General features: G+C 38.0%; 2 protein-coding genes across 3 annotated transcripts; one reads left to right on the top strand and one right to left on the bottom strand.

Annotated features, from left to right (window-relative positions):
* Positions 1 to 290: 290 nt before the first annotated feature.
* On the top strand, positions 291 to 11512 carry LOC132645014 (mitogen-activated protein kinase 15). Of its 2 annotated transcripts, none has more exons than XM_060361745.1 (10): positions 291 to 902; positions 1481 to 1889; positions 2059 to 2186; positions 2300 to 2359; positions 2485 to 2634; positions 2720 to 2875; positions 2963 to 3174; positions 4643 to 4747; positions 4910 to 5070; positions 10727 to 11512. In XM_060361745.1, the coding sequence occupies exons 1-10, from the start codon at positions 879 to 881 to the stop codon at positions 11017 to 11019; spliced, it is 1698 nt and encodes a 565-aa protein (XP_060217728.1). In that variant the 5' UTR covers positions 291 to 878; the 3' UTR covers positions 11020 to 11512. The 2 variants fall into 2 exon arrangements, with proteins under 2 accessions (XP_060217728.1, XP_060217727.1); XM_060361744.1 differs by having other exon boundaries at positions 292 to 902; positions 4904 to 5070.
* A 627-nt stretch (positions 11513 to 12139) lies between these two features.
* Positions 12140 to 22575, bottom strand: LOC132645016 (BTB/POZ and MATH domain-containing protein 2). Its single transcript, XM_060361746.1, has 4 exons — positions 21646 to 22575; positions 18968 to 19316; positions 13798 to 14074; positions 12140 to 12748 (listed from the first exon to the last, which is right to left on the bottom strand). The coding sequence occupies exons 1-4, from the start codon at positions 22068 to 22070 to the stop codon at positions 12570 to 12572; spliced, it is 1230 nt and encodes a 409-aa protein (XP_060217729.1). The 5' UTR covers positions 22071 to 22575; the 3' UTR covers positions 12140 to 12569.
* Positions 22576 to 23421: the final 846 nt, after the last annotated feature.

Raw genomic sequence — 23421 nt, forward strand, 5'->3', positions numbered from 1 at the left:
AACATAGTTTTATTATTATTTATTATTAAAAATAGGAGTAACTATATTTTTTCTCAGGTGTTCAAGAAAAAAATCAAACCAACAACTTTACCAAATCAATACTAAATTATCAAACACTTTGTGAAGTCAATATTAAATCCAAAAATGCTTCCCAACCACTAGATGTTTGCAAAATCTTGTCTTGATAATATATAACGGTAATGTGGTGACTATTCAGTGGCAGTTGTGTCTTTTTCCCCAAAAGAACAGAAAATTATTAATATGGTCCCCAAAGTTTCATGGATAGGAATTTTTCCAATCTAAATTTTCCTATTTCCCTTTTCTCTCACAAAACTTGAACAAACAGTACACCATTTCTCAAAGATATTCTTTTTCTCTATCTGGGTGTTTCCAAGATCTGATTTTTACTCAATTTATCTCACTAAAAATTGAATCTTTTCATAGTTATTTTCAGTTTTCAACCTTAGCATTGTTGTACATGCATTAGAGATCATCAACAACTGTTGTTTCTTGAGTTTTTTTTTTTTTTTTTTTTTTTTTTTTTTAAATTTAAGAAAGTACTTTCATTTCCAGCTATACCCCAAATTTTGTTGTCACATAGTGCTACTTATTTTACTCATATTTGGATCTTGAAATCTGAATAAAGTTTCCATCTTTGCCCTTGTTGCCTGTTCCTAAGATTTGGGGTTGTTCTTGGGGTTTTTACTGCAAGATATTTGGTGGTTCTTGTTTAAATCTGATAAATTTTGAGGATACTTTTGGTATTTTTTGATACATAGGGTTGAAGTCAACTTTCTTGAGCTAATTTTGTGATAAGACTCTTTCCCTTTGCGTATTGATAGTTGTGGTTTGTGTTTTTGATGCTTGCCACTTGAAGTATGCAGCCTGATCAGCGAAAAAAAGTAAGGGTCTTTCGAATTGGTGAACTTATATACTAGTTGAAGCTATAAGTAGTATGCTAGAATGAGTTACAGTACTGACCTAGTTGTTACAACACTTAGAGATTTATTGTTCCTTTACTCAGTAGTAATGATTTTTTGATATATGGGCTATTATTATGCTTTGGAAACTCCACATAATAACGTGATCTTCGGCCAATCAGTTATCTGGTTTAGGACATTTGGTTGGAGGATTAAAATGTTGAGAGTTGTATGATTTAGGAACCTACTAGCTAAGTGGTGGATGGATCTTCTTTTCATTCTTTGATATGTGGTGAGGTTTAAGGCTAATTGAAATATTAAACCTTTAGTAAATGTAGTACTATGGTATTGTGCAAGTTTAGTTATATGATCCAAGTCAATTGAGAAATAGATATGGAGTTAATCAAATAGTTTATCTTATATGGTTTTGATAAAGGGAATGATTGAAATGGCAATAGCTCATGCAGGTTGGAATAATGTCTGTAGCAATTGAAGTATAGTATGATCCATTTTTGACAAGTCTTGTAACCCATCTTGTGAATTATTATATGAATATGCAGGGGTCTGGAGATGTAGATTTCTTTACTGAATATGGTGAAGGGAGCCGATACAAGATAGAGGAAGTGATTGGCAAAGGTAGCTATGGTGTAGTCTGCTCTGCATTTGATACCCATCTAGGGGAAAAAGTTGCAATCAAGAAGATAAATGACATCTTTGAACATGTCTCTGATGCCACCCGTATCCTTCGTGAGATCAAGCTTCTTAGGCTTCTTCGTCATCCAGATATAGTGGAAATCAAGCATATTTTGTTACCTCCTTCTCGGAGGGAATTCAAGGATATTTATGTTGTCTTTGAACTCATGGAATCTGATTTGCATCAAGTCATTAAAGCAAATGATGATCTGACGCCGGAACATTATCAATTTTTCCTTTATCAGCTTCTTCGAGGGCTAAAATATATACACACAGGTTGTATGCTGGCTATAAGATTGTTCTTTAATTACTATGACTTTCCTCCACAAAGGACATATTTATATACTTAGACATTTACATAGCTATATTAGCTGCCATGGTATGCTGCAAATCCGTGATAATTTTTCCAATTCTAACAATACCTCTATGTTGGAATATTATGCAGCCAATGTCTTTCACCGTGACCTGAAACCCAAAAATATATTAGCAAATGCTGACTGCAAGCTTAAGATCTGTGACTTTGGTCTTGCAAGAGTGGCCTTCAATGATACTCCAACAGCTATATTTTGGACTGTATGCTTCTTCTTAATGCTCTACTCAAAACTTTTAGCTTTGAAACATAGTTCTATTAATGAGCTTAGTAGAAAACGTGACATCTAACATCACCTGATTATTTGTTCCTGTAGGATTATGTTGCCACGAGGTGGTATAGGGCTCCTGAATTGTGTGGATCTTTTTTCTCTAAGGTGTGAATATACAATTTTCTGCTTTAGATAATTATTTTGATTCATTGTTGAATTAGCTATAATTTTCTTCATTTTATTACGATACTAGCACATTCTAAGGCCATTTTGTTGTGACTTGTCCTCAGTATACACCAGCAATTGATATATGGAGCATTGGATGCATATTTGCAGAACTATTAACTGGGAAGCCTCTCTTTCCGGGTAAAAATGTGGTGCACCAATTAGACTTAATGACCGATCTGTTGGGCACACCATCTCCAGAATCCATTGCCAGGGTAAGTCCCTATATTTTCCCTGGAACTCAAGATGTTCTAATCTGATAGCTTTGTGGCTAATATATGGTTGCTTATGTGCTTATAGATAAGAAATGAAAAGGCTCGGAGGTATTTGAGCAGTATGCGTAAGAAAAAGCCTGTACCTTTCACCCATAAATTTCCACATGCAGATCCCCTTGCACTTCGTTTGCTAGAAAGGATGCTTGCTTTTGATCCTAAGGATCGTCCTACTGCAGAAGAGGTACAAATACACTACTATGTGTTTCCACAAAGTTGCATTATTTGTGACTCCAGCTCCTAACTCCCTTTTTCCTTGTTCAAAATTCAGGCACTTGCAGATCCATATTTCAGGAATCTGGCCAAAGTGGAGAGAGAACCTTCTGCCCAACCAGTTACAAAAATGGAGTTTGAATTTGAAAGGCGAAGGATAACAAAGGAGGATGTGAGGGAGCTAATATACAGAGAAATTCTTGAATACCACCCACAGATGTTACAGGAGTTCTTAGAGGGGCAAGAACCGACAGGTTTCATGTATCCGAGGTACATTTTTATCGAGCTGAGTTTTTTGTCTTGTCTTTGAACTTGTGTACTGCATGGTTTTCTCCACATTAATACCTCTTATGTTGCATATGCATGTCAATGTGTTCATAGCTCACATCTGTATAATAAGTTTTAAGTTCTAGTACGGCAACTTAGGTGCCATGGCCACAATTTCGTGCTTTCCTTTAGAAAGGTAGATAGAGTTGAAAAGTTTCAATGCTTCTATTTTAGCTCGCGTCCTTTACATGAAGTCTTCTCCACCGTTGTCATTCTTTCTTCTGTTTTCTTTCTGCTATTTTCTTAGTTAATTGTAAGGCTGAACTCTTCCATTTGGCATGAACGGAAACCTCCATGATTTTCTTTTGGGTAAAGTTAATTAATCAATGCAGTTCTTGGGTAAACTGCTTTACAGGTATTGTGAATAAGGGTAGACTTCTCGTTAGGAACCTAGTTTCTCCTCCTTGGTAGTAGTTCAGAGTTCAAAGGAACTCTTAACTTCATTTCCAAGGTAGACTTTGAGAACTCTTCTAATGTAGGATTAATGGGAGTGATTTTGGTCTTCTTTTCTTTGACGTAGAAATGGGTAGATCTAGATTTCTTGTTCTCTAGGAAGGTCTCGGAATGAAACCAACCCTGTTCCATATTTCCATATGACGGTATGCTTATTATTTTATTTTGAAGGTAGTTTATCTGGATCTATAAACTTCTTATATATGTGGTAGTATGTTGATCAACCCTCATTGCCAATCACATGTATTATGATTCATCTGCCTGATAAAAGAAAATATCATGGTTCGTCTGACCGTTTGCTTGAGAAAGATGTACATCTACATCAATCTTTACTAGGAAAAGAGATCTTAATAGCCGACCTTATAAGCTTACAAACGGAGGGGAAATATGGCACTTCGACTTATGTTTTCTCGTTATCTCAAGAAGTTAAACTTGATACTATCATAGGCATGTCAAAGAATGACTGGTGTACAGTGTACTTGGTTCTCTCCTTGGTCAGTCATGTCAAGCTTATTATTAATCATATTGTTCTATTATCAAGCCTCATTCAGGTGCTTTTAACCCCCTAGAGAACCTTCCTCTAAGAGAAAACTATCATTTCTGGCTTAATTGTGTATGCATGCTTAGCTTGCTGCATTACAAAATTTATGGAGGGGGGCCATGGGTTAATGAAAAATTTCGGTGGCAACCATAATATTCTGCTATGGTACATATCAGCGCTCAGTTCGTCCTATATCAAAAAGCTCATTATCTTGATCAAAACAATAAAATAAAAAATCAATAAGCTCATTATCTTCATCAAAAATAAAATAAAATATCAATAAGCTCATTATTACTTTAAAAAATATCACAATAGGGTGCTATTTACTGTAGTTTCTTTTTAAGAAACAGAATTTGGTTTCGTCGCTGCACTGGAGCCAAAAAAGGATCACTAATAGTTTCTTGTGTCTCTCCCTAGTGCCGTTGACAAATTCAAGAAACAATTTGCATATCTTGAAGAGCATTATGGCAAAGGAGGAGCTGCTGCTCCGCCTGAGAGACAGCACTCATCATCCCTACCGAGGTTAGTCCCTGGCAGTCATGCTGGTTGATCAAATTCTTTTCTCCTATGACCATTTTTTATTGTTGTCTTAGTTTCCAATAAAAGGAATGTCCTGCAAGTTTGGCTATCCGATATTTCTCAATTCTTGCACAACCTTAGCCATTGATAACTTTTTAGATGCAGGCCTTGTGTATTATATTCAGATAATTCAGTGCAAAATCCAGTTGAGGTTGCAAATGATCTTTCTAAGTGCTCTATCAAAGAAGGTGAGAAACCACTTGCAGACCGGAGTTCAATGATCCCCATGACAAGGCTGCCTCTCCAAGTTCCTCAGAATGTTCAAGGTTTGATTTCACTAGTTTTCTAACACTTGTAGTAGGGTCCAACATTTGATCTCTTTTCGTATTTTAAATGCTGGAAGTATGTTTTTCTGAGAGTAGTTCTAAATGTTTCTCCTTTGATGGTTGCCATCAATATTCAAATGATTTTGTTCTGCTGAGAGTAGTATTCAATTATTCTCTTTTGATTGGCCAACTATATTCAAATGAGTTGCATTCCCTTTTCGTATTGATGATGGTGTATGCACTCATGATTATATTCTTCCATCTGCATTATTGGAAAGACAAGTTGGGATGCTGCACTTCCTTGCGAATTTGTTAATGAATTAGCATATGCAAATGATTTGTCGGATATCCATGTGTAAAACCTGGAAAAGACGTGTAAAATTTCTGTATTGCCAAATTGTGAGAACAGGAAGTAGTACTCCCCCGTCTCAGGGGACAAGTGTTCCTTTTGGAATGTCCCAAAATGTTTGATATACTTATAAAACTCACATATTTTAGTTCTTTCAAAAATTTATACTGTTTAACTGTGAACTTGTATATATTAATGTTTTTCTCCTACTCCGGAAATGTACAATTGAATCACTTGGAGTAAACCTATTCATTAGTTAACAATGTTTAATATTAGCGTAATTTCATGGAATTAACATTGTTTCAAGGACTGAATTGTCTTAGATGTTGGATATAATTTTTTTACTATTTGCAAAAGATACAACAACAACAATATACCCAATGTAATCCCACAAGTAGGGTCTGGGGAGGGTGGAGTGTACGCAGACCTTACCCCTACCTTGGGAGGTAGGGAGGCTGTTTCTGATAGACCCCTACCTTCGGAGATACTGTTTGAAAAAGATGCCTTTAAAATAATAGATGTTGCCGAAGTGTGAAGTGTTAGCACATCTTATTTAGTTAGGGGGTTGTCAGATGTTTGAGGTGTTTTAGGTATATGTTTCCTAGTGGAACTATTTAAGACCTTTCGACTTCTGCCCTCAACTCATCTTTTCTTTGTAAATTGGAAATAAAATCGAGGTGGGCGTAGCCGCAGACATTTTTATTATGAAAGACTTAGGTATTGGTTTAGACATTTACTTCAGAGATTCTAGTACCGGCATTTGCATGAACACAAAGACTGTGTGTTAGTAGAGATTTCTAATCTGACAGCCTGATAATTAATGAAGTGTTGGTCGATCTGTTTCACCTTTTTTGGGATGAGGAAAAGAGAATTTTACAAAAAAATGGCAGCAAGGAGGTGCAGAAACTTACTGCATCTTATGTGATTAAAAGAGTCCAGAGTCTTTAAAAAAAGAAAAAAAGAAAAAAATGTCTCCTAAATATAAAGAGTCCATGATCTTTAGAAAGTCTTCCATCTCCTAGCTCAAGACTTCTTCTGTTTCTTTCTTTCCACAATGTTAAAGTAAGGCAGTGTTGGACCACAGCCCATAGCTTGTCCAAAGTTTCTCATTTTCTTTCCAGTCCAAGATTCCACATAAACATGTTTGAAAGACATTAGCCATCGAATGCCATTAAATATAAAACCCCTCCGTCCCAATTTATGTGGCACCTCTCGGATTTCGAGATTCAAATGAATTTTTCTTTGACCGTTTTTTTTTTTCATATGTCGTTTGAATATTTTGAATTGTCAACTATTGTGACTTATAGTACTTTACGTAGTTTTCAAATTTTAGTTCTAAAAGCTTAAAGATTCTATATACGAATTCATGGTCAAACTAAACAGGTTTGACATTCGAAATCCTAATTGTGCCACATAAATTGGGACAGAGGGAGTATTAGAGTTTGATAATATGCAAGTCAAATTAACATTCCAAATTTCGTGTATAGCCTAATTGTGTTCCATACAGTGGGGGCAAAGGGGTAGCAATTATTTTCATTGAAGCTCCGAGTAAATTCGCTGATGTCTCTCTGTGATCTAAAAGGAAAATGAGAAGCGCAAAAACCGAGGCATTGGCGTCATCAGTCTTATTAACTTAACTAGACAACCTTGGAAACTAAGGTTAAATCCCAGCTGAAGCAACACTTGGTGGATTCTTCCGATTTGTCTAAACCCTTGGTGAGTAGAGTTATTGGTGCCTAATTGGCGAGAGATAACAAGTATCCCATGAATTAGTCAAAGTGGGTGCAAATATTCGATCACCATTGTTATCAAAAAAATAAAAGGTGGCTATTCAGCAAAATTTTCCTTGGAAATTGCTTCTTCTGAGCATCATGCATATGAATTTGTGATGGAGTGGTAATCCTATAGATGGAAAAATCAAATATTTGAGTTATTGAGTAAAACACATCAATTTTCATGGCTGGCTGCAGTAGACAGCACTGAACAAGAATATAGGGATTTCCTTCACTGACATAATCCACAGCTGGTTTTCAAGGCTTTTGGTGTCTTTCTTTTCTGTGATAAATAAGGCTTCTGGTTTTAGTTTTTCCTGCATTTGAGAAATATGACTTCTTCTTTTTTAGGTTCATTCCATCATTTTTGATCAGTAAATAAAGGAATTTTTACTTGATAAAAAAATTAAAGGACAACAACAACAACAACAACAACAACAACAAGCCCAGTATAATCCCACCATGTGGGGTCTGGGGAGGGTAGAGTGTACGCAGACCTAACACCTTGAAAGGTAGGGCGGCTGTTTCCGAAAGACCCTCGGCTCAAGAGAAGAAAACAAGACAAAAGGTCAGATAGGGCCAAGCATATCGAAAACAATATGAAAACAAGGAATAACAAAAGCGAGAAAGTCATGGTAGAACAGTCCGGAAAGAAAGGAGCCGTAACTACTATAAATAAATAAGATAGCCAAAGTACAACGGCCCCACAAATAAAAGCAGCAATCAAATGCAGAAATCAAATGGCAATAAACAAATGAGCATAACTACAACTACTATGGTGGAAGGATAAGCCACCTAGCCTTATATCCTAATCTGAGTCCTCCACAACCTCCTATCTAAGGTCATGTCCTCGGTGAGCTGAAACTGTGCCATATCCTGTCTAATCACCTCTCCCCAATACTTCTTCGGCCTCCCTTTGCCTCTCCTGAAATCGTCCATAGCCAACCTCTCACACCTCCGCACGGGAGCATCTGTGTCTCTCCTCTTCACATGCCTAAACCATCTCAGCCTCGCTTCCCGCATCTTGTCCTCCACCGATGCGACTCCCACCTTGTCTCGGATATCTTCATTTCTAATCCTATCCCTCCTAGTATGCCCACACATCCACCGCAGCATTCGCATTTCCGCGACTTTCATCTTCTGAACGTGAAATTTCTTGACTGGCCAACACTCCGTCCTGTACAATAAAGTCGGTCTAACCACCACTTTGTAGAACTTGCCTTTAAGTTTTGGTGGCACTTTCTTATCACACAGCACTCCGGAGGCGAGCCTCCATTTCATCCACCCTGCACCAATACGATGTGAAACATCGTCATCGATATCCCCATCTCCCTGTATAATAGACCCAAGATATTTGAAACTTCCTTTCTTTTGAATGGCCTGGGTACCAAGCCTCACTTCCTCGTTAGCCTCACGCGGTAGGCCACTGAACCTGCACTCCAAGTATTCTGTCTTGGTCCTACTCAATTTAAATCCTTTAGACTCCAACGTCTGTCTCCAGCCCTCCAGCTTATCGTTAACTCCATTGCGAGTCACGTCAATCAGGACTATGTCATCCGCGAACAACATACACCAAGGCACCTCACCTTGTATTTGTCGCGTCAATTCATCCATCACCACGGCGAATAGAAACGGGCTAAGAGCTGATCCCTAATGCAACTCCATCATAATAGGGAAGTGCTCCAAGTCTCCTCCTACCGTCCTTACCCTGGTTTTAGCTCCATCATATATGTCCTTTATCGCTTTAATGTACACCACAGGTACACCTTTAGCCTCCAAGCATCTCCATAGGACCTCTCTTGGCACTGTCATAGGCCTTTTCTAGGTCGATGAATACCATGTGCAAGTCCCTCTTCCGCTCCCTATACTGCTCCACCAATCTCCTTACAATATGAATGGCTTCTGTAGTCGAGCGCCCCGACATGAATCCAAACTGGTTCTCTGAAATAGACACACCTCTCCTCACCCTCATTTCCACCACCCTTTCCCACACTTTCATAGTGTGACTTAGCAACTTGATACCTGTATAGTTGTTGCAGCTTTGAATGTCTCCCTTGTTCTTGTACACAGGAATCATTGTACTCCACCTCCATTCTTCCGGCATCTTCGCTGTCTTGAGAATGACATTAAACAACCCAGTCAACCACTCCAAGCCTACCCTGCCTGCATTTTTCCAAAATTCCCCAGGGATCTCGTCAGGTCCGGTCGCTCTTCCCCTGCGCATCCTATGAACAGCTTCTTTAACCTCCTCAACCTTTATACTTATACAATATCCAAAGTCGCGACGCCTATCCGAGTGCTCCAAGTCTCCCAACACAATGTCTCTGTCCCATCCTTCGTTCAAGAGTTCATGAAAGTATGACTGCCATCTCTGTCTAATGCGGGTTTCCTGTACCAACACTTGGCCATTCTCGTCCTTGATGCACTTCACTTGATCCAAGTCGCGTGCCTTCCTCTCTCTCGCCTTGGCAAGCTTAAATAGCTTCTTATCCCCACCTCTGTCCTCTAGTTCTGCATAAAGGCGTTCAAAAGCTGCCGTTTTAGCCGCCGAAACTGCCAACTTCGCCTCCTTTCTCGCCATCTTATACTTTTCCTTATTCGTCCGCTTCTCTTCATCATCCTTGCTATCTACCAACTTCACATATGCCTGCTTCTTTGCTTCTACCTTCCCTTGGACTTCTCCATTCCACCACCAATCCCCTCGGTGCCCACCACAGCGGCCTCGTGAGACCCCCAATACCTCTCTAGCTGCTTCCCTAATGCAATTGGCCGTCCTATCCCACATACTGCTCGCATCCCCACTACTATCCCACGGTCCCATAGCCATCAACTTCTCCCCCATCTCTAGGGCACTAGGCAGAGTCAAACTTCCCCACCTAATCCTCGGTCGGTCATCCACGACCCTCTTCTTATTCTTCCTTCTTATCTCCAAATCTATCACTAATAGCTTATGTTGGGTCGTAAGATTCTCACTCGGTATGACCTTGCAGTCCTTACAGAGGCCTTTATCATCTTTTCTAAGAAGCAAAAAAATTAAAAGGAATTTTATTAAAATGATCAGCACTAAGTTGTTGTTTATTTACATCTAAAAAGCAAAAGCATAACTAACAACTGAGAGAATCAATGATTCTGCTTCCGTACAGCTTCCTCCCTAACCCAAAAGTACCACAGCTCTAATATACTTGCATACTCACACCCCATGAGGCACTGACACAGTCTTAGGACCCGTCTCCGTGCCTTGTCCCTGTATTAATGCACCACTCTATTTGTAGCTCATTCTGAATTAACTCTTTAAATTGTCACTAAGGATGAAGTCAGTCGCAATGCTGAGAATTTCTACGTCAAGTTCTGTTATCTTCTGGCTTATTATTCTTATAAATGGAAAACAGATATACATGGAGACTGATAAATGATATGCCCTAGTGTGCACATATCCTAGTTGTATAGAAGAGAATTGCTATTTAAGCGATACTAGGCTGCTGTAAAGCTTAGATAGTGTTATTACTATGTTATTAACAGGAGGATTTGTGAGCAGGTGGTGCTGCAAGACCTGGGAGGGTGGTTAGTTCAGTGTTGCGCTACAACAACTGTGGAGCAGCAGCGACAGCAGCAGAAGTCATTGAACAGCGAAGAATTACACGGAACCCAGGCGGTCCAACTCAGTATCCTATTTCCAATACTTCATACCCTAGAAGACATCCCAGCTGTAAAAATGAAAGGGGTGAAGATAGTACTGAAGTTTCCAATGGGGTGCAGCCAAAACCTGAACAGTACATGGCAAGAAAAGTTGCTGCAGCGCCAGGTGGACCTGGTAGTCAATGGTATTAAATTTGGGATCTCCGATCAACCATGTTACACTCAGCTTTCCAGTTTAGACATTCCATAAGGATGGTTCTCATAAGACGTACCATATGAAAAGCTAATTTGACTGTCAGCCATAATTTCTCAGACTCAGGCGAAGGTCAGGATCGCTTGGTAATTGACACAGGCACTTGAACTTGAAGAATCCCAGTGCGATTTTGGTTGGTTCAGACATCTATGTACAACTCGTTACTTATATTCCTCCGACGAAGTTTAAAAGGTTTGGTATGGATTCTCCTCCATGGCAACTCTTGTTCTGCGATCGTGATAGAAATGGAAGCACTGATAAAGATGGTTGTTGGTAGCTGATGACATGAATCTCTGTTCTTTTCCCCTCTCCCTTCATTCTTTGCAGAAAAACTGTTGACATGCTTTATACTTGTGACTAAGACATTGATGATCTTAACGTGTAACCTGTAAACATTCTTTATTTAAATAAGGACCTCCGTGTTTCTGTTCTTCCTGCACTCTGTTAAGCACAGGAACTTGGCTTTTCTTCTGGATCCCTCTTTTTGAGCCAATGTTAACTTGGATGTAACACCCCATATGTTGCAATTAGTTTGCTCTGGATCCCACTTTTTAAGTTAATGTGAGCTTGGATGTAACAGTGTGTTGCAAGCAACTATGCTTAATTCCAAATCAAAGGAGATTACCATGTGAATCCTCTATTACTTATTCCGCTTAATTCAGGTTAATTTCATTCCAACCTACATACATCGCCTAAAAATGTTACATGTAACTTGTAAATACATGCTTAGTTGAATCTTTTGATTAAATTTATTTCTGCTTGTCTCTATGTTTCCATTCATTCTCAAGATTCAAGCACAAATTTGCAAATTTAATCAGTATTTTGTCTTTTTATGATGTGTGGTAATATACAAGTATACATCTGTGAACCTCTTGCTATAGGTGCATGAGGAAAATTTTCATCAGATATCCAACGCTGATGCAAACTTAACAATTTAATTGTTGATTTTATAGAATAACCACCTCTGTTTTCCCAGAGTTCCCTCAGAGACACCATACAAGTGTCGGATTTTCAACTTTAGGAAACTGAATAATAAAATTAGGAGAGCACAAAGAGAAATGGGAAAAAGTACTTGTATTTAAACAACAGTAGAAACCAGAATATCATCTTCAATCATACACGAGAACGACATAACACAAAAAATCAGACCAATCAGCCGAATAGGCTTAACTTGACAAGACTAAAATCTTCACTATAGCAGAATCAACCAGTGTTTGGACCCAAACGTGACTGCTGAGACTTAGTCCTAAAATGAGAATTATTTAAGTACCTACTACAAATCGTAGGCACCTCCTAATCCACTCTAGATTAAAGATCATTTGCTCAGAAACAGAACAATGAGTGATCAACGATAGCGTTCCTGGACTCTATGCACTTTGGAAACGGAACTAGTAATACAACAATCAATTACTTTACCAATTGGAACTTGTTAAAAAATGATGGCAATGCCATTATAAATTGCACACAGCATCAAATATGTGGCTTGCACTCAATATATCCTTTGCTTCACTCTTCTTCCATTCACATCAGTGCCATCTAGAATGTGCCCACCATGTACGTAAGAAATGATTGCATGTTCATTCATCCCAGCAACATACTTCAGCAATTCCGTGATGACAGAAGGACAACTCTCCTTCAAGTGATCAAATCCCTCTGATTGCATCACAGCTGATAACAAATAAAAGAGTCAAACATATCCTTCTGGTTGCATCAGAGCTTAAACAAATCGAAAATCAGTCAGATTATCCAACAACAGGACAAATAGCTGAAGTGCAGAGAGATGACATCTAGCCAAAAGTTTGTCCTGACAACAGTGTAAACAAGATGTTCACGCCAAAGCGTGTCCAACCAGGAAAAGATCTTTTCATGCCCATTAAAAAATTATCCCCTTTGCCCATGGCACAATTTCCAGGTCCGGTAGCAGAAAAATTGAAAACGCTAATGCTGCAAGCTAAACTGAAACTACAATTTGAAGACCAAGAGATATTAGCAAGCACAAGATCACCAATAGATGAGTACATAGAGAAACATATTGGGAATGCCTTGCCTGGTGGCTTAATTGGCAAAGGGCTGAAGTGCGCTCATAAATTCAAGCAAGATTATTCATACGGAAAAGGCTCAAATATGCCATCGAACTATCGGAAATGGCTCATTTATGCCATTCGTCAATAGTTTGGCTCATTTATGCCATCGAACTATCAGAAATGGCTCATCCATGCCATTTTTCATTAACGCAGGTTTTTACAATACCAGTTATGACACTTGGCCTCCAATTAGAGGTCCACGTCGTTTAATTAAACCAACACAAATTTGTGGGTCGGGTTTTAGTTTAATTTAGGATTTAATTTGTGCTGGTTTAATTAAACGACGTGGACCTCTAATTGGTGATCAAGTGTCATATCTGGTATTGTAAAATCGACTTTACTGAAAATGGCATGGATGAGCCATTCCTGATAGTTCGAGAGCATAAATGAGCCAAACTATTGACGAGTGGCATAAATGAGCCATTTCCGATAATTCGATGGCATATTTGAGCCTTTTCCGTTATTCATATAATAACCACGCTACTGAAACAACCTGTTATGTTAAGCCAAACTAGAGAGATCATAGAGAAATCAATATTCCCGTCAAAGTAGCTTTCACCGTAATTAAATGCTGGCTCAATTAAAAACTGATGAAAGAGTAGTTCTCCAATTAATAGGCATCTAGTACTTCACCTTTCAAATTTTCAGGCAACGCGATGAACTTAAGACACACAGATTTCAGTTGGACACAATGATGCTGATCTGCCAAAGCTAAAGTTGTAGCAACAGTGTTGATTGTAACATCCTCGCAAAGCTTAGCCTCACAAAGTGCTCTCAATCTCTCAAGGCCATACTGGTCAGCTGCAGCAAGCAGATGCTGAGCCATTAACGCAACTGCCCATTTGGTATCGAGACCCACAAGCTCTTGTAAATCAGGGAGAGCATCCCAATAGATGAAGTGGAGCAACGCCTGAAAAGAGAAGGAAAAAAAAGATTAGTTCTAGCAGTTGCCAATATTCTTTTTTAAAATTAAACCACAGAAGCCAGGGTCACTACAGTCAAACTTAAAAAAAATAAGCGTAACAAAGAATAAGAGCTATTTGATGAAAATATCGACAGAGATATCTCAATGCATAGTTAAATGAGGAAACAGTACAAAGTAAAGCATAGCAAAGCATAGAGAGAGAAGTAATGAGCCTGCTGGACTCTAGGCAGGAAAAACAATATGCAGATAGTTTGCAAGCCAAATTACTAGAGCCAAAAGTGTCATAGCCAACATAGAAATCACTAGGGAATATAAAAGGAGACAAACACCTCTAGAGTCAATCGATACCGTAGGTGTTTGAGCTTCAACTCAAGTATTGCAAGCCAAGCTCGCCTCAAATACCAAGAAGTTCAAACCAGTCTTGAGCTCTATGCGTGTAAGCTTGAACTCATTTGGCCCAGTGAAGTAATGCCCCCCGTCCTTTGACTCAAATTATATTATTCCTAAAGAAAATATATTTTTTGGTCTGTGAGCATTGAAGAGAGCTCGACCCATTCAAGCTCAGGTCCCTTAATGTGTATGCTCAAATTGAGTTCGAGTTAAGCTCATATAATAAATAGCACAACTTTCCCCCACCAGCTCCGGTAGTTCGTGGTTCTAACCTCACTGCTGCTAGGATGGAACAGCAAAAAGAAACTTCTCTCTCTCTCACACACACACTCAATGTTTCGCTATTTCCTGATTTTAGGGGCCACTACCTGCTTTACATGTAATTTAGTGAGAAATAGAAAAAATCGAAGGCTCATTTGATTGACGCTTAAGCCCTGAAGTGTACTAGAACCAGGTTGTGTGCTTCGCCTCACTTAGCTGGCATTTTAGCATAGGCGCCAAGGCACGTGCCTCATGATCTATGGGTTTAGTCTTTAAAAGGGCAATACTAGACAATAGAAAACAATAAGAATGAACATTCAGTGATTAAGAATATCGGAAACAACCTCTATACCTCCCAAGGTAGGGGTAAGGTCTGCGTACACTCTACCCTCCCCAGACCCCACTTGTGGGGTTTCACTGGGTATGTTGTTGTTGTTAAGAATAAGTTAAAATTTTAATATCAGAAAACTAGGAGTCGGGCGCCTAACTGGGGCATGTCCTGGAAGCCTAAAGACAAATGGGATGTTGGATATTTAAGTTGCAACTGATTTTCACGGCCTCCGTTAACATCGTTTGCAGCATTTATAAAAGTGAATTAATTACAGTTCGCCTGTCAGCAAGCAAACTGTAATATTTTTTTATAGTTCGCAGGCCAATTTTCGAACTGCAGCAGTATTCTTTTTATTCCCAAGTCCCGCAATCTGTTTTATTCAGATCTCGTGACAAAAAAATTTTGTCAGATCTCATGACTTAAAGAAAAATAAGTTGCAGATTCAAATGTCAGATATTTGAATAAGGATATCTCTGCAAAGTAGTGTTGGTCATATCAATATTAATGACATCTGTGCAAACATTGTTTGGTCATATCAATATCCATATTATTATATTTTAAAATTGTACAGTTCGGTTCACATATATCGAACTGCAACTCGTAACTTTTGTACAGTTCACTATAAATATATAGCACATCCCTTGTTTCGGAGCAATTTACTTCGCCGTTTGTGTGTTCATCTCAAAAAAATTATATAGCACATCCCTTGTTTAGGAGCAATTTACTTTGCTCTTTTCGTGATCATCTGAAAAAAATGTGGGAAACTCATTTTGGGCTGGTAAAGTTGTGTGTAGGCTCGGTTAGTTACAGCCGCAGGGCAAAGGTTTCCAATTTCCCTCAAATACGATCGTCTACAACGCGTCTTAAGGAGTAATATAACTATTGATATGACCAAACAATGCTGTGCACAGATGTCTTTGATATTGATATGACCGAACAATACTTTGCACAGATGTCTAGACATTTGAATTTGCAACTTTTTTTCTTTAAGTCACGAGATCTGACAAATTTTTTAGAAGTCCCCAGGTCTGAATAAAAACAGAACTCCTGACTTGGGAAATAAAAAGTCACGAGGTGCAGTTCGATAAAAGGCCAGCGAACTGTTAAAAAAACACTCGAGTTACTTCGCAGTCTTTGTGTTCATCTCAAAAAAATATACAGCACATCCCTTGTTTTGGAATAATTCACTTCACCGTTTTTGTGGTCATCTCAAAAAAAATGACAGAAACTCATGTAAAAGTTGATTTATTTTAAGGTGGTGGAAGTTGTGTACGAAGCAGGTTCGGTTAGATACAGCACCCGTCCTAAAGTAGGGCAAAAGTTTCCAATTTCCCTCAAATACGATCGTCTGCAACGTTTCTTAAGGAGTAATTTAATATTGATATGACCAAACAATGCTCTGCACAGATGTCTTCAATATTGATATGACCAAACAATAATTTGCACACATGTCTTTATTCAACTGTCTGACATTTGAATCTGCAACTTTTTTTTCTTTAATTCATGAGATCTAATGAATTTTTTTTAAACTCCCAAGGCCTGAATAAAAACAAACTCGTGACTTGGGAATAAAAAGTCACAAGTTGCAGTTTGATAAAAAGGCCTGCGAACTGTTAAAAAAAAATTAAATTACAGTTCGCTATTTAAAAGGCGAACTGTAATTATTTATTTTAATAAAATGTTCCAAAAGACGTTAACAAAGGCCGTGAAAATCAGTTGCAGTTCCAACTTAACAATCGAACAACCCCTTTTGGTGTCTAAAAAAGTTGACAACCCGTTTGTCTTTAAGCTTCCCAAACATGCTCTTTAGGCGGATTCAGAAAACTAGCTCCAAAAATATAAAATTACATCTCACCTAAATCAGAAATTTAAATCGTTCTTGATTGACATGATTTTACATCATAGATTCCTCTTAATTATACGTATTTCAATTCGTTAGTCCAAATAGTTACTATTTTGCCTGTAGTTCCTTTTCCTTGTATTACATGCATTTGTTATTTGTTATTTGTTATTATTTCTTCTTTAGCACCTTTCTTTGTTAAAGACCACACGTCAATTCACTTTGTGATTAAACCCGCAATAAAGAGGTTGGCGCTTTTTTCGCTTTCTGCTTCCAACTACTCCAGCTAACACTATACTAGTTTCCGAAAATTCAACCCAACTTCCATTACATAAACCCAATTGAACATAAATAAGATTCCAGCTTATCTTAGTAAAGTTTACTTTCCTTCAGCAAAACCTACATCTCCATGAAGCACAACTTAACAAATGCAACAAATTAAGGATAGCTAGCATATGATTCCAACTTGCACGTACAATGACTCCTAATTACCCTGATATGATATTTATCATTTTGTCCTCTGCCTTGTGCAACTTCCAAACCATTTCATAACGAGTTATGATGGTATAATCCTCCCCAAGGGACTTGCTAAAGTTAACTACGAGGGTTAAAAAACCTTACCAGTACTTCTTAAGGAGTAGACTGGCACAAATCTGACATTCAATAACTATTATGGCCTCAGAATAATACATGACAAAGATTCTGTATACAGAAGACTCTAATACCATGTTGATAGATTTTGTCACTGCTTCACAACTTTGCTAAGTCAAAATCCAAGTTTCAGGACCGATATTACTCTCTCCGTCCCATTTTATGTGAAAGTACTCCCTCAGCTCCAATTTACGTGACATAGTTTGAAACGGCACGGAGTTTAAGAAAGAAATGAAGACTTTTGAAACTTGTAGTCTAAAACATGCCATCAATAGCATTTGTGTGGCCCTAAAACCCTTAAAACTGGTGGTCTTAAACATGCAATAACATTGGTGTTGCTATAACAGTTTCTCATTAAGGGTAAAATGTGAAGTTTTACGTCAATTGTATCCAAATGTAGAAGTATTTTTGGATCAGACTAAAAGAAAAATGTCACATAAACTGGAACAGGGGGATTATCTGACTGGGCAAAGAGTTGAAGAAGAAAAAAGGACTTCCAAAACTTGTGGTCTAAAACATACCAGAAGCGTTTCAACAAAACAACAACATACCCAGTATAGTCCCACAAGTAGGGTCTGGGGAGGGTAGAATGTACGTAGACCTTACCTTTACCTTGAGAGGTAGAGAGGCTGTTTCCGATAGACCCTCGGCTCAAGAAAAGTAACTCCAAATAGGTAGAAAAAGAAGTAACGGAAGAGAACAAGTCATGTCAAAGCATATAAAAACGGAACAGTAACTACAAGCCATACAAGAAATAATAGATAATAACAAACATCGAAGGACAAGAAACTACATGAGTAATACAACAACTGCTAACAAGACAACACTCTACAACTCTATTACCTACATACCAGAAGTGTTTCATGGCTATAAAATCATGTCATTAAGGGTAGAATGAAAAATTAAAGTTAAATGTTTCTGATTATCAGAAGATGTCTTCTTGGGACAGTCTAAAAACGGAGGTGTCGCATAAAGTTGTGCTAATACATAGTTTCACGGAGATAGGAGTTAAAAGGTTGTGGAAGTACAATCTCCAAAAGATGCGCTAATACATAGTTTCACTGGGGATAGGAGACTAAAAGGTTGATTAAAAATGTAACGCTGCATATTCTAGCTATAGCAACAAATATCACTCCGGAAGGGAAGTGAAAACAATCAAGTAAACCTATCAGCATCTATTAGCACAATAGCCATAAAATTGTGACCCCCCCCCCAAAAAAAAAAGAAGGAAAATAAAACGACAATAGGTATTGTACGGCCATGTCATGTGACAGCATTTTTTGGTTTTTAGATTGGGACACGCAACACTTAATCTAGAGCAACCATGGGCAAAATACCTCCCTCCATAAAGAATAATACATCATAAGGTTCAACAGACATGCGAAAGAAAGAGATGAATTCAAACCTTGAATACTGGAGCCTGTATTTCTTCAACTTTAATATTTTGTACGTTCTCTTCCTTTAGTGGACCAAAGAGTTGTGCCCTAAGCACAGGGGAGCGGGCAGCAAGAACCAACTTGTGTGCAGCAAAGGCTTCACCTTCAACTTCAAACTTTATATCAGCTCCCTCTCCACTCTCTAGGAGCTGCCCGAAATGAAGCCCAATGTCTGACGGTGGCACAGGCAGGGAGAAAGTCTTCGGTGTTTCATTGTATGATCTTACAACACCAACAGTACACTGGATCAAGAGACAATCATCTTTAAGGTAGTCTGATGTTTCTAATAATGTTCTCCTGAAAAAGCGTTTATAGCCCCTGCAAAGGCAACCATGAAACTGGAAGTGGTCAATATATTAACTACGGAAGAAGCAATACAAGAGTACATGTACAATAGAGAACTAAAATTCCCCAAATATTTTTCCTAAAATGACGATAAGCTAATAAAAAATATTTCCTAAATATCCCTATCATAGATTTACCTAATCCAAAAAGAAAGTACAGTTTTGTGACGAGAAAATTCTTCTTTCACACATTGCTTTCAGTAATGTGAACTAAAAGTGTTGTTTTATATGGTAAACCCCCAAACCAAAGCTCCTCTCCAGAGGCCAATAGTTGCCTTTCCCATTCCCCCTCTTGGTAACTCAATCCCAATCACGGTTGGGAGTGTGGGATCATTTCCACCACCAGGCGATCCCTCCACTGTCACAATGAAGCAAATGTTCAGCAGTATCCCTCAAGCAATGGACTCATGTGGACATCCCTCAACCAAGGAAATCTTTGAAATAAAAGTTAAGATGTTCATCCTTTTGTTCTTTTTCTTTTTTTCTTTTTCTACCAAATGAAAAAATCATGTTGCAATAAGATATTTAGAGGCCCATGCAGTAAAGAACACTTTCAGGTGAATAGTGTTCCAAACAGAATGTATAATCCTAATTCCTATGAGTGACACTCAATTCTACTTTTTTGATAGAGGCCAAAACCACATTAAGGGTGATTTGTGGACAATGCGATTTCGAGGCTGGTCCTAATATTGCGGCCGCAGAACCTAGGAGGTCCAGTTTGGGAAGCCGAATGAGATAATGAAATACAAGGTGACCTTAATTATGGACATACCCAAGACGGCATGTTTCACAGTAAAAGGCGGTATTTTTGAAAGGAAGAGAAAGAGCAAAGATATACACTGCATAGACTATACACAAAAGGCCCAAATGAAAATAACAAAACCTGAAACATTGCCATGTTATAGCAGGTAGGCAGGAGCATATTTATGCCACTTAGAATCACAGGAATAAACCTATGTACGTAATGGGGATCCCTATCAAATGCTACACTCTAAATGCAAAAGAAAAAATCAATGACGAGAGAGAAAGGAAAAGTTTCCAGAAGGGTGAAACTAGATTAGAAAGAGAGCTAATCTAGATTAGGAAAAGATTCCAGAAGGTTGGAGGCATGCAAACTACCACAACAAAGAAAAAGAAGACTACTGTTAGTTTAGTATTAAGCCCTTTAAAAAAATAACACTATCATTCTCAAAATACTTGTATTGTATCAGTCATTGAATACTGTGGCTTAAAAGGAAAACCCCCTTTCCTGCACAAAGGAGATAAGAACTAGAACGCACTGAACTCTAATCGAACCATGGCAAAGAATCTAAAAGGCTGTCACCTTTTAGAGAATAAAAAAGACACTTCTCACAAAAAAAAAAAAAATAGTGGTTCAGGAGAAGGATTCATAAACAAGTATTATTGAAAGAATAAAAGGTGAATGAAAGAACACCTATCCAAGTAGGACCACTTGGTGAAAAATAACCATAAATGACGAACCATTTGACTCATTCTTAGCCCTACCCTCTCTTGGAAACACTAGTATCAAGAGAATCGATTATGGGACGAGCCTAATGGAGTTACCATATCTAGACTTGGCCATACGGAATTCGTCCTTAAATTATGCATCATGACAAAGCTACTTACATACCTTGTCCAATAACCACTTATCCTGCATGCAGGGAAGTTAATTATACAGCATTAGAGCCAAAAGCAGTCCAGCATATTCTAAATCCCACTTATCCTCAACATTCAACTTCAGCTTATGCAGATTAGCACTCAATTCACATGATTCCAAAGTAAATGTACCAACACAGCCCATGATGTAAACCACTAGATTACAAAAATACTTTCCAGATCAAACAATTCAAGGACTAGAGATAACCCATATTAATGAATAACTCAACTATGCCTCAATCCAAATTACTTGGGGCTAGCACATCCTCTATATCAATGGAATTTTCATTGACCCAATTCGTTCCAGCACTAAAGATTTGTCTTTAACATATAACTTACTGCGCAAAACGTGAACCTAATGCAAGTGTATACTAACAAATGGCAACATAAACAAAAATCAACTAAACTAGAAATAACCATATTAATGAATAACTCATATATGCCTCAATCCAAAGTACGTGGGTCTTGCGCATCCTCTATATCATTCATGATCCGTCACTCACAATTTGTCTTTTAACATATAAATTACTGCTCAAAACATGAAATTAATGCAAGTATATACCAACCATTGGCAACATAAACAAAAAAAAAAAATCAACTCAACCACAATTGATAAAAAGCTACAAATGTGCGAAAAAAATTACCACATGCTACCGCGGTATTTGAGCGTGTAAGGACCCGTTTCGAGCACCCTACCAAAGTGAGTATGAATCTTATGCCTCTCATTACCACTCTGATCCATAAGAGACAGCTCAAACAAAGCTCTAACATCAGTAGCATCACTAGCAAGGGCGATAAAAAGCGAAACATAGGTACCATTATCCTCAGCACTTTTACCATCAGGGTAAAAGTAAACAGCCCAAGAATGACCACCCACAGTAAAAATCTCAGAAGTTACATATTTCCCAATTCCCATACCTTTCGATAACGCGTAACCTTCAACCTTAAATTCGTGCGACCCATTAATCGTATCGATCCGAGAAGTTGATGTTGTGGTTGTTGGTTGTGATGATGATGATGATGAATTTGGGGATTTTGAAGGTTCCGATGGAACCCTAAAGGTACCCATATGGTGAAAAAGATCGGTTTTTTTGTTGTGGAATTGAAGGAAAAGATTAATCTTTTAAGCAAATGGGTGGGTGAAAAACGGGTGGAATTGAAGAAAAAGATTGAAAATTGGTGGAATTGAAGAAAACGGGTCGATTTGATGGGTTAATGGGTCGGTGAAAACGGGTGGAATTGAGGAGAAAGATTAAAAATTGGTGGAATTGAAGAAAACGGGTCAATTCGATGGGTTAATGGGTCGGTGAAAATGGGTGGAATTGAAGAAAACGGGTCGATTCGATGGGTTAACGGGTCGGTGAAAATGGGTGGAATTGAGGAGAAAGGATTGAAAATTGGTGGAATTGAAGAAACGGGTCGATTAAACGGGTTAATGGGTCGGTGAAAATGGGTGGAATTGGAGAGGTTTACGAAAATGGAAGATTAGGGTTTTGAGAAATGGGAAAGAGGGGTAACGGTGTGAGAGGTGATCAGAAAGGAAAGATGAGAGGAAGATTACCGATAATTTATGCATATTTATAAAGGACTCTGTGATGTGAATACGCCATCCAACTATTTTACTTAGCATTAAAAAAATGATTTATTTAATTGTACTATAAAAATATTTGGCTTAAGACATAGACAGCAGCTTATTGCTTATATTACCGTAAATTTTATTTAAATATTCGAATTAAGGCTTGTTTCAATTGAACACCTAAACATATAATAAGTTGTTCATATTAGTATAAACTTTAAAAATTATTTTGCGCGTATTCTCAAGTATCTATTAATTACGTCAGCCTAAATTGAAATAGGTATGAGATTTTAATGACTCATAAGAGTACATTATTATGTATTTAAGTGCTTAATTGAAATAAATTTTAATTTGAATGTTTAAGTGGAATTACTAACAAATTTAAGGAGTTATGTTTGAAAGACAAAATATTACGTAATGGAGGACTCCATTTTAACACTATGAAGAAAGCTTTCCCATTTAACAAGGTTCTTTTTTCCTTTTCATTTGTGAATTTGCAGGTTCGTTGATCGACGTATAATAAATTAACTTATTCCTTTGAAAATGGGCCGTTTTGTTTAGACGAGCTCAAATAAGATAACATTTTCTTTTACATACAGTTGGTCGAGGGGCAACTCTCTTTTACATACAGTTGGTCAAGGGGCAACTCGCAGAATTGCCCTTCTTTTGGTGTGGTCTTTAAATTTTACCTCTCATATTTAAAATCTTTAAAATTTGTCTTTCGGCTAAACCTTATGAGTTCCAGGTTTGAATCCCCACACAGTCAAAATTTTAAAAAAAAATCGCAAGGCAGAGTTAAAATTTCGCTATGCCTCCATCGGCATACACTTGTGAAGGAATTACC

The sequence above is a fragment of the Lycium barbarum genome, chromosome 6 (genome assembly GCF_019175385.1).
Source record: "Lycium barbarum isolate Lr01 chromosome 6, ASM1917538v2, whole genome shotgun sequence".
Classification (NCBI taxonomy): Eukaryota; Viridiplantae; Streptophyta; class Magnoliopsida; order Solanales; family Solanaceae; genus Lycium; species Lycium barbarum.

What these genes read in the sequence shown, in the direction of transcription:
- LOC132645014 (XM_060361744.1), top strand. Translation starts at nt 879, where the DNA reads ATGCAGCCTGATCAGCGAAAAAAA. An exon ending in GCTAAAATATATACACACAG is followed by an intron (nt 1,890 to 2,058) that starts GTTGTATGCTGG and finishes AATATTATGCAG; the next exon opens with CCAATGTCTTTCACCGTGAC. An exon ending in AGTTCCTCAGAATGTTCAAG is followed by an intron (nt 5,071 to 10,726) that starts GTTTGATTTCAC and finishes ATTTGTGAGCAG; the next exon opens with GTGGTGCTGCAAGACCTGGG.
- LOC132645016 (XM_060361746.1), bottom strand. Translation starts at nt 22,070, where the DNA reads ATGGGTACCTTTAGGGTTCCATCGGAACCTTCAAAATCCCCAAATTCA. An exon ending in AAATACCGCGGTAGCATGTG is followed by an intron (nt 19,317 to 21,645) that starts GTAATTTTTTTC and finishes TTGCCTTTGCAG; the next exon opens with GGGCTATAAACGCTTTTTCA. An exon ending in TACAGGCTCCAGTATTCAAG is followed by an intron (nt 14,075 to 18,967) that starts GTTTGAATTCAT and finishes TTCTCTTTTCAG; the next exon opens with GCGTTGCTCCACTTCATCTA.